Below are 17,917 nucleotides of genomic sequence, written 5' to 3'. Positions count from 1 at the left end.
TAACGTTGAAATGATCGATAAAGTTTTGCGCTGCGGCTTATACATTTTTAAGCTTTTGGGGTAAGATGCACTCTTAATGGCTTCTGTTAGCGATAAAAAGCATTAATTAATGTCTATCAACTTTTATGTACCTTTGACAAAAATAAATTAATATAATGTCGCATGATATAGCAAATTGAAGTCTTATAATTAATCGAGGGACGGTTTATTACCAAGAGTAAGCTGTTAATGTGAGTAACAAATATATAATTATAATTAAAATAGGGTCAAATATTTTAAAAGACCAAATGAATGCGAAAATTAACATTCATTGTTGGAACTTTAAGCTCCTCAATTACTATTAAATAAATGAGATAATTATGTTCGATAAAGGGCCATTTGCTTAATCCAATAATCACATTTATTTTGGGTTAAAGGACACTCAACCGCACTAAAAACACAAGTAAATCAAGCATTATAATTAACGAGCAAATATAAAAGTTTCGTTTCGTTTTTGGCTGCAATTAATACACAAATTATTAAATCAATATCGAAGGGCTATTTTCGTGACTGTGGACACACACCTATGACCACTTGAAATCAACAACAAATGGGCAACATAACAACAGCCGCAGTAATAATAATTACAAACCAATTAAAAGCTTATTTACATATTGTCTTTGTCATAATGCAGTCGAAGATACAAATGCAAATACATGACATACACATGTATCTATGTACAGAGGCATCGCTGGGGAATCGACAACAACAACAACAGCAGCAGCAGAACAATGCCAATGATAACGACAACTGATTGACGGCAAACCGTCAATGACACGAACCCAGCTCAGATGCTGATGCAATTGCCATATGGCCACCCACGAAAACCGCCCGACCGCCCAACACAAAACACCCCCAAAACCACCCACTCGAAGCCCACACTCATAGGAAATTGCAATTGCCAGTTGCGAGGGGGGGGGGGGGGATTGTGTGTGCGTGTTAGTTTGCGGGTGTGCGTGTGTAAGATTAAGCAAATTTTGCGGTAAATTCAATTTTCAATTCAACGCAATTGAATGAATGCCAATCACTTGAGCAGCAAAAGGCGTGAATGTTTTCCCAACTAGACATGCTGACGTAAATATTTGAAATTGAGGTCAGGAATTATTGCCTACAGCTTAAACTAAGCGCAAAGATACAAAGGATACTTTTGCATTATCCAAGACTAGGACTTTTAATTGGACTGTAATGTCTCTATAATGCCTCTCTAACACTGAAACTATTTGGAACACAAGTAGCTGCTTTGAATAAATAATACGAATATATTTTATAAAAGCTCCCCATTGTCTGGGCACATCGAGTGAAATGATGAAATAACGGGCTAGAACCCTTGTTCCCAGTAGAAGGGATTTCATACCTGTTTACACCTGTACACATAGTTTGCAGGCCCAGTTATGCCAATTGCAGCTACCCACATTTCTCTACGCATATTTCGGCCGAAACTACAAGCACACACATAGGGCACTGAGAAAAATATAGTTGACAAAAGCTTACAACTGGGAATTTAAAGTTTAATATATTTAAAGAAGAAAATAATAATTTCTGTGTATAATAACTTCATTGGTTTAACCTTTAATCTTACTTATTTAAACAACCAAGAAATTAGAATAATTATTACTTGGGAGTTTTATCAATGGTAAACCATATATTTCAGTGAAAACCTATTTTAAGTAACACTATTCAAAGGGTAATCACTCTAACGATGTCCTATTTTTTGCTCAGTGCGCACACAGAGACGCATCTGGTCCATTAGACTGGTCAGTTGGCCAGTTGACATCCATCCTCACGAGTCTCGTTTCGTCTCCTTTGGCTAATGCGGCCACTGGGCAGTCAACTGCTCCGCCTGCCGCCTGCCGCCTGCCTTCCGCCTCCATCCGCTCTCTCTCTCTCTCTGGCACACTCCACCCATCATCACTCCCTGTATGCCCCAACCCGGAACATAGTATAGTCCTGTTGATTTTGCCCTTCGGCTGACACAGAATGTTGTTGACTTTGCATATTAAAACAAAATGAGAATGCAGAAGCAGCAACAGCAGCAGCAGCCAACAACAAAAACAACCGACTGAGGAACATTGTTGAAAGATATGGAAGGGTTCCAACGTTGGTAAAAAGGAAATGGGGGGAATGGGAGGGCACTTATAAGGCTACTTTTTCATTTGTGACGCCCACGTTAAACTTTAATTAATTATATACAGTTTGTTTGGCAAATTAAAAATTGTTGACTTTTACAGAATCGCAGAATGATGACGAGGACGATGAAGATGGCGATGGTGATGGTGATGGCCAGGAACCGGAAAGTGAGGTTTGGGGGAATTTTAATTAGGCAACGCCATACACACACACACACAGTCAGCGAAGGTTGCGTAAGAGGCTTAAAAGTGCGAAAATGGTAGAAAAACTGATGGCAAAAATGTGAAATGCTGTCGAGTGTGACGTCCAATAAGAATTAGTGGCCAACAGGAGGCGGTTCGGCATCAGGAAGAGGAAAGCAACTCATTCGCTTGAAGCTGTTTTTCGTTATTGCCATTGATTGACACGCAAAGCGGCCACGCTTTCAGGTGTGTTTGTGTGTATGGGTGGGTATTTCATAGGGCCGCAATTTTGGGTCCTGAATGGAGAAACCAGTTGACATGACCAGGACGTTGAGAACCTGCTTTTCAGTGGCTGATGAAGGGGAAATGGCAAGGAAGGAAGGAAGGGGCTGCTCCAACGTGGCCATCCACGCTAATTGGAGCACGTCGCAGCATACTCGTACACAGAGAGAAATGCAAAACATAGAAGCAAGTATTTGATTTGTATTTAACATAATAAATAACTTTAAAATCAGTTTAAAAAACTAGTTTTTCCATATCGAAGTGTATGGTTTTACTAACTTCTTTATAACTTTACATTTATGAAATATATAGCCATTTTAAGACTTTTAATTTTTACACTTTTAGTGGATTTTCTCAGTGTCTACAAACGAAGTAAAGGTGTATCTGGGGGAGAGGTGGAAACGAAGAAATGCACTTAATTGGAATACGACGACGATGAGGGCAGCGCGAGTGCGTCGCCATTGCTCTATGATTAATTAGTGGCCACTGGAGAGTGTTCAGGCAAAACAGCAAGGTACTTGGCGGGTGGTGGAAGCGAAACTGTCCCGTGAGATGATTGATACGCTTTTGGAAAGTTTAGCATGCCTACAAAAAAAGTGATTGAAATCTATGATTATGCTGCTTAGTTTTGCGTACTTTTTTTGCTGGAAACTGCAGGATATTAAGGGTAAATTTACCAAAAAATATATACGGAACTTGAAGAAAGACAATCTGATATCTTTTAATGTTTTCATATTTTAAAATTGTCTTAGAATCTTTGGCAAGGATACATTCTGTGTAACTTGAGCAGCTGCTGCCTGATTTTTGTCAGAGCTGCCAGGCCATCTCCATGGAGAATCCACCCTCAAGACGATGTTCTGTCTTGATGTTTGTCGCGTTTCGTCTTACGCATAATTAGCCGGCGTAAGTAAACTCCTTAAGCTGCAGTTAAAAGCCATAAAACTTGCGCGCATCGTTTGCTGTCATGTTAAATTCATAATTTCAATTTCAAATTGTTATTACAGCCGTCGTTGTTTTGCCTTCCCCTCACCCCCCCTGTTGCTGGCTATCTCAACCCCTTCTACCATGCCAACATCTCAACCATCCCCTCTTCACGTTCCTGCCTGATTATTATTGACAGTTGCCGACGTCTTTTCTTGTTGTTGTTGTTGTTTTAGTTGTCTGACGCTACCCCCCTATCCTGCTCATTTTAGTCTCATAAATATGCAAATTAATCATTTGCGGAAATTTACATACTTAATAAGTCGCTTTAATTAAATGTTCACGCACGCATGCCTTGCAATCTTGCCCCCGAGAATCGCACGAAAATCGTCGTGGAATCCTTTTTTCCATATTAATGGCAGCTTGTTAATTGTACTGCAGCTATAATATCCTTCGTCGTTCTATGACGCTACTCCGCTAGAGATGGAAATCAGGCTTGGATTCGGATTCGAAGCCCGAGGGGGGAACACCGGAAAACCCGGGGCCTGGCAACTGTTTCGCATATTTCGGGACACAGTCACGTTCCATTCAAAGCAGCAGCAATGGCAACACCAAAGGAGAAAAACAGTTTATCTGCCGAAAAAAGCAAAAAGAAAAAATAAATAAAAAACTCGAAGCGAAGCACAGAAATCTTTTTTATGTGTTCAACGAAAAATTGTTGCCCGAAACGAAAATGAGCACCCAGGACCAGCAGCAAGTATGCAAACTGTGAGGCGCAGCGAACATAAATTAACATTTTTATGCCCCGCTGCAATGGACCAAAAAGAAGTTGGCTCACAAAACAGTCGGCAGGCGGCAAGCGGCAAGCGGCGACGGTGGCGAAGGACACCCGGTGTCGAGTGATGCTGGGTGGTGGGTGCTACAAGAGTCCTTTCTAATGCCCGCATTATTTACGAGGAAGCTGAGGGCCCATTCACATCTCTCCATTTCATTTCGTTTCGTTTCCATTTCGCTTCGTTTCCATTTCGCCTCACCGCATTCTTTGCCATTCGCCTTTGACGCCACAAATAATTTTAATTGGTTTTCCTTTTTCGGGGGCGGGGAGAGCCCCCAGCCCTAGTCCTCGTCCCAGATGGTAATGACTTTATTTCTATATATTTTATATTCAGAGAGAGAGTTTGAAAACCATAAGACCATAACTTGTAATCGATAAACTTTCTTTTCTTTGGTTAGACAAACGTAGAAAATATCAAGAAAATTTGTCATCAATTTGGAATTAGTTCAAAGTGCATTGAGAAACTGGAAAATAAACTACAATTTAGCTTAAAATGATAAGAAAATATGTGAGGTTTGGGCTTTTCTTGTAATAATATTGTTTATTTATTGGCTTCTTCCCAGAATAAAAATGTAATTCCTGAATTTTCTCCTTGTGTAGAAAGCTTTCGATATTTTGTCAACATGATTTCGATTAGCTTGGAATGCTTAGGAATTTACTGAAGTCCAGATAGGGCATAAAGCCACTCATCCTTTAGATTATGGCAACATATTCCATTTATTCATATTATTAAAGTTTTGCTTGTGTGTTGGTTTTATTTCTTTGTTTGTGTGGCAGCCGCAATTGCAATTTGATTCGACTAAATTTGCATTTTTGTATGTGTGAGTGGGTGAGTGTTGTTTGTGGGTTTTGCACTTTCAACTTTTGGTTTTGATGAATGGGAAAACAGTTGATGTCAGTTGCAAGATGGAGAAGAGAAATTACGGGAATTCTGTGAGGGTTACAGGGTTATATAATTGCTTCGAAATAATAAATAAATATGAAAATTAATGCATGTCTAAACTTTTATTAAGTATTCGCATCAAAAACACGAAATATATTGAAAAATAAATAAAATCAAAAAAGGTTTAAGGATAATAGAGTAGTTCTGCAGAAAATACAATGTAAAATTATCCTCTTATAAATTTTATTTATTCTTGTAGCATATTTTTTGGGGCATTGTAATACCAATATTACGTATACGCATTTTTAAACCCAAACTTTATTGAAATCTGCACAAGTGTGGTAAAAAAATAAATAAATATGATTCTTGAAAACTCGGTATATTTCTCGTTTGTATTGCACACTTTTTCGGGGCATCTCTTCTAACTTCTCACTCACCTTTCTTCGCTGCAAGTTTCACTTTTGCTTTCGTTCCGTTGTCTCCTCTGCCTCTCTCACGCTACTGCTCTCTCGCTCTATGGCTCTCCTTTCTTTCTTACTTATTTTACTTCTTTTTTTCACTCACTCGAGCAGCTTAGCAAGCCATTGTTTTAGTTGTAGCTGCTATATCGTTGTGGCTCTTGTTGTTTTTGTCATTCCGAAGTCAGCGACACACACGCACACGCACTCGCTTTCGCACACACATAACGGTTGTGGGATAGGGACGGCGAACGAGCGGGGCGAATTCATTAGGCATGCGGGAATTTTAATTTCACTTGCTCACACGCGCGCACATATGTGGCGACATATTTCTCAAACATTTTCGTTAGTTGTTGTTGCCGTTGTTGTTGTGGTTGTTGCTGTTGCTGTTGCTGCTGTTGTAGGTGATGCTGCTGTTATTGTGGCTACCGTTGATTTCGCCGTTGTAGTTGGGCATGCCTCTGCCTTTGCCTTTGTTTTTTGCTGTTTTCAATTTGCATGTCGCGCTGACCTTGCCGCCCAAGTGGAAATAACTGTGCCAGCCATACACCGACACACACACCAAGCGCGCACACACACACACACACACGTCCGTACGAAACACGCTGACAGCTGTCAAAAATTGCGGATGGCGGATGCGGATGCTTATGGGAATGCGAATGCGGATTCTACAGATGATGAAAAGGGGGACTCATATAGATGCCGACGCTGTGCGGCGACCGGCAAGGATGCCAGGATGCCACCAGGAGCAGCAGTAAGAACCAGCAGGCCTCTAAAATCTCCATGCGCCCACATAAAAAAATGCGAGTTTAATGTTCAGTCAAGTGCGTGAGTGAGACGGACGGCTGCTGCTCTGCTCTCTCTCACTCCCATGCCATCCACTCTCCCGTTCGCACTCCCTTCGCGTATTTATCTTTTCCCGTTGCCTTTGTTCTACGCTCTCTGTGCGTATGAGGCTGAGGCTGTGTGTGTGTGATGACAAATATCTGTCATTGTCTGCGTGCAGCAGAAGGAGCAGCAACAAAACACAGAGGAAGAATCTCTAAGGAGCGCTTCCAGTTTCAGAGTTTCCTTTTTTTTATATATTTTTTGGAGATTGGATGCTGGCCCAAGTCTCCGTTGCTGTTGTGTTAATTTGCATAATAATCGTTGATTTCGCAAAGAACCGAATTTCAGCCCATATAACACGTGGCCAGAAATTCCTTTGGTTTTCTGCTTTCTGGCCCCGCTGGAACAGCTGGCGGCTGACGGCGATGAAAACCGCCCAGCAAATCGCACAGAAACTCACTTAAATGGCACATGCAATTTTCTCCTACATTTGACAGCCAGCATTCGGTTTAGTCCCGTTATCCGTTCCGTTATACCGCCGCGTTGTGTTCACAGGACCGCACAAGCTCAGACTGAAGCGCCGACGAGATGAAGTGAAGCTGCGTGAAATAACTGAATCTTTTGAACTTGCGCGCGCATTTCAATTCGAACCCACAAAGTCCCACAATCCACAAGGCATAGTTTAAGTCCACAGAGCGGCGAAACCAAGTCCTTTTTTTGGTCCGCTCTCCTGGGTTCGTCTGCGCAGGGGCAGTGATGGCCATTTCTTTCTGGGCAAAAATAGCCGAATTGACAAAACATATAAGCTAAAAATTGTCGAATTCACAAATATAAGAAAAAGGGAGTATTAAATTTTGTGACTTGTTATTTTCTGAAAACATTATAGGATATTTTACTTCTGCCCAAACGTCAAGGACAACCCGTTTGTCGATATCTTTAATGGTAGCAGCAGTTACGATTTAAATGTCTTGACTGCACGAAACAGGAAATGTCCCTCTGACAGCTATTTTAAAATTTTACCCGCAAACCCGGCGGAAGTTAAATCGGTGAGAGTAAGGCTACTCAACAATGAAACGCTCGAAATTCTTTAAAATGTACAGACTGTTTTATATCTCGACCCATTTTGGAAAAGTTTGCGAGTTTAGCAGTATTAACCAACGCGAAAAGTGATCAACTAATCACATTATAATCTTTCTGGCCAACATGGCGAATGTGCAATAAAATCCACCTGGTAGCTCGTACAGCAGCGTTGCCGGACTTTTCGGTCCGAGCGACCAAAAGTACCAGATCTCACAACGTTCCGTTTTAGTTCATCAAAGTTTCCCACCTTTTTCTTAAAGCGATTTGGCAGTAATCGATTGAATGTGGCACAGCCGATATCGATAAGTCACTGGGAAAAATAATTGTGTGCCCGCCCTCTTCTCAGCAAATAATCCTCCCCTTCTCGACACTCGTACGGCATTTTTTAGGCTCTTTCGATTGGATTTTTGTGTGGGCACACTTGCGACCATCTTTGTGAAAAAAGGAAGTCGGTGAGGAATTGTCCAATTACTTCCGCGGCGAAAAGTTAAAACCCATTAAGATGTCGATGATTTCTGCCCGCCTGGCGTCCTCGGTCGCCCGCAACCTGCCCAAGGCTGCCACTCAGGTATTGACCAGCGAATTTAAGCGTAAAAATAGCACCGAAAAAGTGGGCAAAAAAAGATGTCATACATAACCGAATCGATGGGTGGCAAGTATTTGCGAAAAAGATAGTGCAGCGTGCTCTTAAAGTTATACAAACATACGGAAAACACTTTTATTTGGCTCAGGGAACAAGTTATACCTGGTTTTTGCAGTGATTTAGCCAAGAACTTTGTTACGCAATGCGGCGAATTAAAAGCGGCCGCCAGAGATTGGTCGGTTGCCAGGTTACATAATCAGTGAGGGCCGAAATTTGCTACCAAGAATTGCATAGTTTTTGGTTAATTTGTAGGCACAAAAAGGTGAAAAGCGCTACATAAACTTTGTTATTGTGGTCAGATTACATAATTGTGGATTTGACGGAGCGGCCCATGGGATCAAGTTTGAGGTTATGTCCGGCGGCCAAGCAAGTGGTGAAGGTGGATTGAGTGAAAAGTTGGGTATTTCCGACAGTTAAATACCCTGCCAAAGAGACTTTTTATTTATCTATGAGTTCGTGGGTGTCAGGTGCGATACCAGGTAGACGCTACACTTTGATTATCCAATACGTTGCGCCTTACATAATCTAATATTATTATTCCGTCTCTTTTGCAGGCCGCCTGCAAGGCTGCTTATCCCGCCGCCAGCCTCGCTGCCCGCAAATTCCATGTGGCCAGCTCGCAGCGCAGCGCCGAGATCTCCAACATCCTGGAGGAGCGCATCCTGGGCGTTGCCCCCAAGGCTGATCTGGAGGAAACCGGCCGTGTGCTGAGCATCGGTGATGGTATCGCTCGCGTCTATGGCCTGAACAACATCCAGGCCGATGAGATGGTGGAATTCTCCTCCGGACTGAAGGGCATGGCCCTTAACTTGGAGCCCGACAACGTCGGTGTGGTGGTGTTCGGTAACGATAAGCTCATCAAGCAGGGCGATATCGTCAAGCGTACCGGCGCTATTGTGGATGTCCCCGTCGGTGATGAGCTGCTGGGTCGCGTCGTTGATGCCCTGGGTAATGCCATTGACGGCAAGGGCGCCATCAACACCAAGGATCGTTTCCGTGTCGGCATCAAGGCCCCCGGCATCATACCCCGTGTGTCTGTGCGCGAGCCCATGCAGACCGGTATCAAGGCCGTCGACTCCCTGGTGCCCATCGGCCGTGGACAGCGTGAGCTGATCATTGGCGATCGTCAGACTGGGTAAGAATCTTTGGCCAACTTCTTTCGAGGAGGAATGAGCTGGGTGATTAGCCCAGAATAGGGCTTGCAACTAACCCTCTTTTATTGGTTTATTCAATCTGCAGCAAGACTGCTCTGGCCATCGACACCATCATCAACCAGAAGCGTTTCAACGAGGCCCAGGATGAGTCCAAGAAGCTGTACTGCATCTACGTCGCCATTGGCCAGAAGCGTTCCACCGTCGCCCAGATTGTGAAGCGTCTGACCGACTCCGGTGCCATGGGATACTCCGTGATTGTGTCTGCCACCGCCTCCGATGCCGCTCCCCTGCAGTACTTGGCTCCCTACTCCGGCTGCGCCATGGGCGAGTACTTCCGCGACAAGGGCAAGCACGCCCTGATCATCTACGACGATTTGTCCAAGCAGGCCGTGGCCTACCGTCAGATGTCCCTGCTGCTGCGTCGTCCCCCAGGTCGTGAGGCCTACCCCGGTGATGTGTTCTACCTGCATTCGCGTCTGCTTGAGCGTGCCGCCAAGATGTCCCCCGCCATGGGCGGTGGCTCCCTGACCGCTCTGCCCGTGATCGAGACCCAGGCTGGCGATGTGTCCGCCTACATTCCAACCAACGTCATCTCGATTACCGATGGACAGATCTTCTTGGAGACTGAATTGTTCTACAAGGGTATCCGCCCGGCCATTAACGTCGGTCTGTCCGTGTCCCGTGTGGGCTCCGCTGCCCAGACCAAGGCCATGAAGCAGGTTGCCGGTTCCATGAAGCTGGAGTTGGCCCAGTACCGTGAGGTCGCCGCCTTCGCCCAGTTCGGTTCCGATCTGGATGCCGCCACCCAGCAGCTGCTGAACCGTGGTGTGCGCCTTACTGAGCTGCTCAAGCAGGGACAGTATGTGCCCATGTCCATTGAGGATCAGGTGCGTATTCAATAGGATAAGTGGAACGTCGGTTAATCCGTGTCTATAATTTTAAAAGAATGATTTATTGTGGATATGCATGCCCTTGCCGAAACACTTTTAATGCCCCTCTCCCGTTTACTCCCAGGTTGCTGTCATCTACTGCGGTGTGCGCGGTCATCTGGACAAGATGGATCCCGCCAAGATCACCAAGTTCGAGAAGGAGTTCTTGCAGCACATCAAGACCTCCGAGCAGGCTCTGCTCGATACCATTGCCAAGGACGGCCAGATCTCCGAGGCGTCCGATGCCAAGCTTAAGGACATCGTCTCCAAGTTCTTGTCTACCTTCCAGGGTTAAGCAGCAATTAGGCAGTCACGTGCGCAGTTAACATCTCGGAGATGGCATGAATAACGCCGCCGTCCCTGTGCTCGTCATCAACAAGAAAAATTAAACAACTTAAAGCTTAAGATAAAACAGAAATTATACAACAAAAACAAGAGAAAACTCCTTTGCACATTCATGTTTTCCTGCGTGTCCAGCCGGGAAACCCATCTGATCCGTTGTTCTGCGCCATCATGCCGCTAAATCTTGGGAGAGAGAGAGCAGGCGTAGGCGTCGGATTGGTTGGTGGTTCCTTGGTTTGGATGCAGTTTCGAATTTCAGCGAAATATCCGTGCGGTTCCTCCTCCTTAAACGATAGATAATCCCCCCGTTGTTCTTCTACACCTACATTGTAATCAATATTTGAAATATTGTAATCGAGAATAGTCGAAATACTGTCTGTGGATGATTGTGAAACGATGATGAATTAAAAACGATACTAAATTATACTCTATACGGATTTAAATGTTTCTTATTTACTGGGAAGTTTCTATGGTAAATGTTTGTGATGATTGACTTAACCCGATTTTGTAGAACGAAATATCAAATTTAATTAATATGATGTGCGATTGTATATTCAAACCATAGTTATTTTTGTATGGAAACGTATTCTAAAAGTCAAAAAAGGGGTTTACTATTTCATATGAATCTCGTGGATATTGTGAGCATACATATAATAGTTAATATATGATTCAAGTTAAACTATTCCAATTATTGGGTTTTATGTAAAGTAGTTTCCTTCACTTTCTTAAATATTGCAGATATTACATATGTATGTACATAAATTTACACAGGCTCCGTTTTAAAGAATTTCGTTTAAGAAACTTTCTTTATTTCCTTTTGCAAAGGTATCCAGGAATTAGGTATTTTACTCTTAAATATGGACCCGTTGCCGGCAGGAGTGCCCCTGAACTAATCTAGGTCCTGACACTCAGCTGATCCGCCAGCCGGAGAGCAGATGTCTGCAATCCTCGTCCCTTTTCTTAACCCCGTGACCCCCGTGCAAATTAGCCACCCCTCGCTGGGCTACCTGAGCGATTGCCTGTAGTCCAAGGAGCAAGGAGCAGGAGCATGATAAAGAACCCGGTGATTCCAAGTGCTTTGTGTTGTGCATATTTCGTTAACAGCAAGCCAGAAACGAGAGCAAGAAACCCCAAAAAAACCAAAACCGGCAACGGCGGCCCAACAACCGAGACCCAAAAAACAGTAAACCCAAATTATACGGCCTGAAGTTTTTATGACGCCCATTGCCGCTGGCAGTCAGCATAAAATGTGCCAAAAGGGAGGAGCTCTAAGGGGGGCGGAAAGAAAAATTACTTTCCTTTTTATTACATTTGTTTGACCGTAAAAGCGTCGAAATTATTTGAGATGTACAAAAACAGAAATTAATGAGAGTCATAAAACCGTCAAACTTAAATTTCGAACAGGAGCTCAGCAAAGAGAGCAAGCGAAACACAAGCAAAAACAGAACGCACGTCTCGACGACTTTATGCCCTTTAGGTAAAACCCATGCTTAGCGTAAGTTTTTATATAAGTTTAAGCAATTATTTGAGAAGTTTTTTAATGTCTTAAAAAGGGTGAAACTGTTATTATTAAAGGGAACTCTACGTTCTTTTTATACGGTAGAAACGTGTATGAAATTCTTACAAGTTCAATATGCCTTTAATTCGAAGTTTAATGGGTATTAAAAGGGGGAGAGAAAGAGACACACGCATACACACGAAAGTCAGCAGCGACAGTAGCACACACACAGCCACGCGGTTGGACAATTACCGTTGCCCATGGAATAGGGCACACAAAAAAGAGAAGAGGAAGTACATAAGCGCAAAGAGCGGATGAAGAGTACATAACTGACCTGCGATCGCAAAGATGACCTTTCTCTGTAGGGTATCTTGTATGTGTGAGTGCCTTGTGTATTCAGGATTGATAAGGCAGAAGGACAAAAGGAAACAGGGAACTCATCTTTGTCCTTGACAAGGGGTCTCTGTCTGTTCCTGATTTCTCGGTTCAGGGTGTGGAAAATTTCTCACACTCATCAGCTGTCGAAGGAACATCTGAATGCTTTAAAAAAAAACCATGTGTTCGCAAAATAAATTATACAAAACGCGACTATTTCCATATAAAATGCACAAAACTTTATTTGTTATATGTATGGGATCAGAGACAGTTTCTGAAATATTAAAGTTTGTCATAAAACCGCTTATTATTGCTTATTTCTAGGTAAACAATAAACCTTAATTATAATGTATATGTGCGGAATACATAATATAAATTACAAATAATCTAGTCTCATCGTTATTATTGGGAGTTATGTGAATATTATTTTGCACAAGTTTTGGATTTATTCTTAGAACGTAGAACGAACAATTTCCCGTATAATTTAAAAAACTAAAAATACAAATACATGTAGTTGTTTGGAATATAAAATAAAATGCTTGGAGAGACAACGCCGATGTGTTCGGCCAGCAAATGAACTCGTTGCCCACTCTCTCTCTCGGTGTCCACCGCTCCGCCACTCACTCCACACTGAGATATAGTCCCAGCGGTAGGAACTGGCGGGCGTCCAGTCAGCCTTTCCGGGTGGAAAGACTCGCTGCCAATGGCCGGCTCACGAGCCACTTGTGCACAGGGGGCAAAGGTGCTGGAGCTAGCCCTTGGCAGCGGGGGAAATGCTGCATTAAGGGACTCCAGCAGATTGCGATGATTTGAGGATTGATTACGAGATGTTGATGGTGATGATGATTATGACTACAATTGTAACGAACACGAAACGAACAGAATACGGAACGCTACAAATTTAAAAATGAAAACAAATTAAACTAAACTGCGTAGTTTGGTGTTGTGGGCGTGTCTGGTTGTCAGACTACTTCCGCAGGCTCCGGCCTATGATGGAGTCTAGCAGTGGACCGCTCAGCTCCTGTCGAAGCGCAATTTTCTGGAACTTGCTACCCTGGTATTTGTTGTAAACGGCCTTCAGCCTGGCCTGCGGTGCGTCCCGGGCCAGCTTCGCAATTTGCCTGGTGATCGGACGCAAATCTGCGGCCGAGTACCGCGAGTAGAAGGACAGAGTGGGGGTCCAGTGCCTATCATTGAATCCCGTGGCAGCCCGGTAGTTTCCATTTAGCAAGTGCAGCGACAGGAACAGTGAGGCAGCGGCAATCTGTTAAAGAAAAAAACAGTGTTTTTGTTAGATTTATCAACAAGTTGGAGTTGGCATTTCTTGCAACCCACCTCCGAGGGCCTGTAGCTAGCAAGATCGTAATCCACGGAAGCCAACTCGATTAAGTACTTGGCCATGGCATGGTGCTCGTCCTCTGCGGCGGCAGCTTTCGAGTAGCGGCGCAAGAAATGAATCGGCAGTGGTCGCGACAAGTTGCAGTCGATGGCCTTGAAGATCTGCAGTTCCATCTGACGGATCTGGCGGCCCGTGTAGGTGTCATCGGTGATAAAGACAAAATCTCCGATTGCCGGCGGGAACAGCTCCTCATACTTAGTGGCTATAAAGAGGGCTGTGACGCCCACCAACTGCAAATGGGTGCGTTTGGTGTCCTTGACCACCTGTAGGTAGCGATCGATGATGGCCACCGCCAGCTGGAAGGTCTCTGCGGCCAGATGGAACTGAAGGTGAACCTCGTTGATCCAGTCGATCAACACCGCTCGCATTTTGTGCGTCACCTCCTTCTGGCCCGCCAAGTGATCCTTAAAGATGGGCTGCTCCTTCTCCACCTGGTACAGATAGTCGTAGATATCGTTTACATATTCAGAGACCAGAACAAGGTTATCTTTGTCATTTGCGTCGATATCCTCGACCCCTTCCAATCTCTTGGTCGATAGTGACATAGTTGCAGCGGGCATCTTGGTGGCAGCAGGAGCTTTGGCTGAACTGGTGACAGCCGGACCCTTAAGGAAGGACAACGCACCCGAATCCTTCTTAACTTCCTGCTCCTTTCGGACAACAGCTGCCACAGGCTCCCGACGAATCCCAGAAACACCCATCACGGGCTTAGCCAAGGCGGCACGCAACTTGGTGAGCGATTTCTTGGACAGGTTGCTGTCCTCGCGCTTTATAGTGGGCTCATTTACGTTCTCATTAGAGCTAGCCTTTGCTGTGGGGTTCAAGGGATTTCACAAAATAGGTTCATTATACTACTATACTATATCAGAAACCAAAATTCATATGATTTCGGTTGGAAATATATGTGTTATTAGGAGTTTGGAATATTTCTACTTACCCTTTGTGGGTTCAAAAGCCGTTTTCACCGCAATTGGGTGGCGAACCGAATTCGAACGCAAAACAGCGGTGGGCTTTGGAACAGCTCCATTGGCTGTGGTGCCCAGTGGCTCCTTCTTCCAGTGCGTGTCCACGCGAGCCTTGGCATTCCACAGGGCGTTTGCCAGCTTAAGGTCCTTGGTTCTAATATAATTATGATAGTTCTAATAAAAACCCAAGTGGAGATATGGCTAGAAAGTAAACTCACTCTTTCTGGGCCGCATCCTTGGCGGCAATGGCGCGGTTTAAACCACGATTTTGTAGGTCGCCTAAAGCGGCGCGTTTTGTGTTCACCTCCTGCGAAGGTGCTGTCAATTTCTTTAATTGCACTTGGTTTAAATTCTCCGAGGCGTTCTGGGAAAATATTGGAAAAACAATTAAAATTAAATATTTTAACCTAACTAATTTAGTTACTAAGTAGAATTCAATAAATTATAGATAATTTTCATACTACAGACTATAAAATTAAAAAAAAAAAAAAATGCATACATATATATGTATGTATGTATGTATAATCCACTCCCCCGCCATTTTTAGAAAAGAACCGCAAGACCTTAGACGTCATTGCACCTCTTCTTTGATTTGTCAGGAAGAAAGTAGAGGCCAATAATTAGCGGTGCAAGTACCGCAACTAGAAAAATTGCGCCAAAATTTGACTTCAGCAAAAACAACAACACATGAGCTCTTGATAAACGGCACCTTTTTCACCCCCCTCTTCACACGCGTTCTTCCTCTCTCCCTCTCTCTATATCCGTCTGCCTGTTTCGTCCTCTCTTTTACCTAGCCCACGCTGCAATGGCGTCGCTGAACCCGCTACTTTTCCAACTCTTCCATGACACCTATCCCGATTCTGGCTAAAGTTAATAATAATAGGTAAAACTCACCTCATCGCCTCGCATTTTCAGAGTTGTGCCCACCATCTTGATTGGTATTTTTAACTATACAAACACTGTGTAACACAAAGAGCAGACGCTTGATCGCTTTTTTCACTTGTTTTTAGAGCGCGTTTCTACTATACTGCAAAACGCGTGTTTTTTGTTTCGAAATGGAATAGCTTGTGAACTAAGCTGATCCGATGTGAGTAATGTACAATTTAAAAATCGAATGTTGCTGAGATTGGTATTGCCTCGACGAAAATCTGATCGCACGAAGCGGAGCGAACGAAGCCAAGCTGCAGTTGAATTTAAAATTCGATTCGTGATGCGAAGTAGAGTAGGCCGGAGATCGATAGCACTATCGATAGTAGCGATGTTTTTTGAAAAGGCGATACATCGATGTATTTGTCCAATTTCGCAGTGTGGCCAGTGCTAATCTTTCCCAAAAGCCTCAAAAGTGAAATCTTCCTAAAAAATCCACATCTGACACTCGAACCCACCTGATACTACAACCTCGGTCACAGATGAGAGTAACAGAGTTGTAACAGCATTTTCTGTTAATGAGAGCTTAACAGGGGTTTGCTTATGGAATTCCCAAATTGAGAGCCTAACAGACAGCATTAACAGAATTTTCTGTTAAAATGAGACCTTAACAGGGTTTTGCTTATGGAATTCCCAAATTGAGAGCCTAACAGACAGCATTAACAGAATTTTCTGTTAAAATGAGAGCTTAACAGGGTTTTGCTTATGGAATTCCCAAATTGAGAGCTTAACAAGGTTTTGCTTATGGAATTTCCAGAGTGAGAGCAACAGCACTCAAACCGGCAGTTGAGTTTAAAATTCGATTCGTGATGCGAAGTAGAGTCGGCCGGAGATCGATAGCACTATCGATAGCACCGATGTTTTTTAAAAAGGCAGTGTGGCCAGTGCTAATCTTTCCTAAAAATCTCAAAAGTGAAATCTTCCTAAAAAATCCACATCTGACACTCGAACCCACCTGATACTACAACCTCGGTCACAGATGAGAGTAACAGAGTTGTAACAGCATTTTCTGTTAATGAGAGCTTAACAGGGGTTTGCTTATGGAATTCCCAAATTGAGAGCGTTTTTACAGTAGCTGTGGCCAAGACTATCGATAGTATATAGTACAGTGTGACCCTGGGACTTGAACTTTTTTAAACTATCATAAATTGGGTTGAAAAACAGGAAAGGTTCCGCCACAAGAATTATAAACTGTTATAATAAGGGCTAATATATAAATATCTTTATAAAAACAGCTTAAATTAAAAAACATAAAAGTTCAAAATTAAATTTAATGAATTATTCGTTGTGTAAAAAAATTTTAAAAAACTTCAACGTTCAAATTATATCGATAACATTAGCACATTTATACCAGAGGTTGAAGAATTGGATTAAAAGGATAAATTACTAAAAACGTTCTGGTTAAACTAAACTAAAAAAAGTATTAGCACTTTTGGACTTTTGTATTGTTGCATTTTAAATGACAACTGTTCTATTAGAAATAAATTTGGTATAAAAAAATCGTAAGCCATTTCATTATGTATCGATAGCTTTAGACCAAAACAGTGCTGCCCATAAGATTTAAATTTAAATTCAAAATGAATCAACGGTTGAAATCCCTTATCCTATCTGTTAAAGTTGAACTTGTATTTATTTATAGGACTTTTAAACTAGCTAAAACTCTGCACAGTGCTGCTTCTGTGATTCTAATGACTCTCCTTTTTAATTAAGACATTGCATCGCATTGCATCAGGCATTGATTGCCTCAATTAAAAGCTGATCACTTCAATTGGCTGTCTGTTCGGTTTGTTTGTTTTTGCGCCTCCCTGATTTGCATTCGCTGATTTAAGATTTCCTGCTGCCACAGGCCGCAGAACATCGAAACTCGTAGCGGAAATGCAGCATAATTCTTGCTTCTGCTCTGCCTTCCTTTTTTTGCTGATGATCAGTGTCAAGTTTTCGTCTGCTCCATCATTTTCAAGCACTTGACCACAAAACAATCGCCAAGTGACTGCGTCTTTCCACTTTATCGCCTTAGTTTTTGCCAATGTTGTTTTTTTTCCAGTAAGAT

General features: G+C 43.0%; 3 protein-coding genes across 4 annotated transcripts in view; 1 reads left to right on the top strand and 2 right to left on the bottom strand.

Moving 5' to 3' along the window:
* LOC108076523 (cyclic nucleotide-gated channel rod photoreceptor subunit alpha) overlaps positions 1 to 7,419 on the bottom strand; it is a 63,570-nt gene extending 56,151 nt beyond the window's left edge. Inside the window, exons 1-2 of one of the 2 annotated variants that reach the window (XM_070284320.1) lie at positions 7,211 to 7,419; positions 5,707 to 7,154 (exon numbers count right to left, since the gene is read on the bottom strand). The gene's annotated coding sequence lies outside the window, so the exon portion shown is untranslated. Of the gene's footprint in view, positions 1 to 5,706 lie in introns of both variants that reach the window. The other variant, XM_070284319.1, reaches the window with a different exon arrangement.
* Positions 7,420 to 8,044: 625 nt separating this feature from the next.
* blw (ATP synthase subunit alpha blw, mitochondrial) lies at positions 8,045 to 11,134 on the top strand. Its single transcript, XM_017169373.2, has 4 exons — positions 8,045 to 8,203; positions 8,833 to 9,413; positions 9,518 to 10,319; positions 10,447 to 11,134. The coding sequence occupies exons 1-4, from the start codon at positions 8,138 to 8,140 to the stop codon at positions 10,654 to 10,656; spliced, it is 1,659 nt and encodes a 552-aa protein (XP_017024862.1). The 5' UTR covers positions 8,045 to 8,137; the 3' UTR covers positions 10,657 to 11,134.
* Positions 11,135 to 12,999: 1,865 nt separating this feature from the next.
* Positions 13,000 to 16,124, bottom strand: CycB (Cyclin B). The gene is made up of 5 exons (XM_017169341.3): positions 15,835 to 16,124; positions 15,159 to 15,304; positions 14,913 to 15,094; positions 13,912 to 14,786; positions 13,000 to 13,840 (listed from the first exon to the last, which is right to left on the bottom strand). The coding sequence occupies exons 1-5, from the start codon at positions 15,868 to 15,870 to the stop codon at positions 13,544 to 13,546; spliced, it is 1,536 nt and encodes a 511-aa protein (XP_017024830.1). The 5' UTR covers positions 15,871 to 16,124; the 3' UTR covers positions 13,000 to 13,543.
* Between the last annotated feature and the right edge of the window lie 1,793 nt (positions 16,125 to 17,917).

The sequence above is a fragment of the Drosophila kikkawai genome, chromosome 2R, assembly GCF_030179895.1.
Source record: "Drosophila kikkawai strain 14028-0561.14 chromosome 2R, DkikHiC1v2, whole genome shotgun sequence".
Taxonomy (NCBI): domain Eukaryota; kingdom Metazoa; phylum Arthropoda; class Insecta; order Diptera; family Drosophilidae; genus Drosophila; species Drosophila kikkawai.
The sequence above is the reverse complement of the archived record's forward strand: the minus strand, read 5'-3'. Positions and strand labels throughout refer to the sequence as shown.

Coding starts and splice junctions, on each gene's coding strand:
- blw (XM_017169373.2), top strand. CDS start 8,138: ATGTCGATGATTTCTGCCCGCCTGGCGTCCTCGGTCGCCCGCAACCTG. Junction 9,414..9,517: donor ATTGGCGATCGTCAGACTGG/GTAAGAATCTTT, acceptor TTCAATCTGCAG/CAAGACTGCTCTGGCCATCG. Junction 10,320..10,446: donor CCATGTCCATTGAGGATCAG/GTGCGTATTCAA, acceptor GTTTACTCCCAG/GTTGCTGTCATCTACTGCGG.
- CycB (XM_017169341.3), bottom strand. CDS start 15,870: ATGGTGGGCACAACTCTGAAAATGCGAGGCGATGAG. Junction 15,095..15,158: donor AAGGATGCGGCCCAGAAAGA/GTGAGTTTACTT, acceptor TAATTATATTAG/AACCAAGGACCTTAAGCTGG. Junction 14,787..14,912: donor GGCTTTTGAACCCACAAAGG/GTAAGTAGAAAT, acceptor TGAACCCCACAG/CAAAGGCTAGCTCTAATGAG.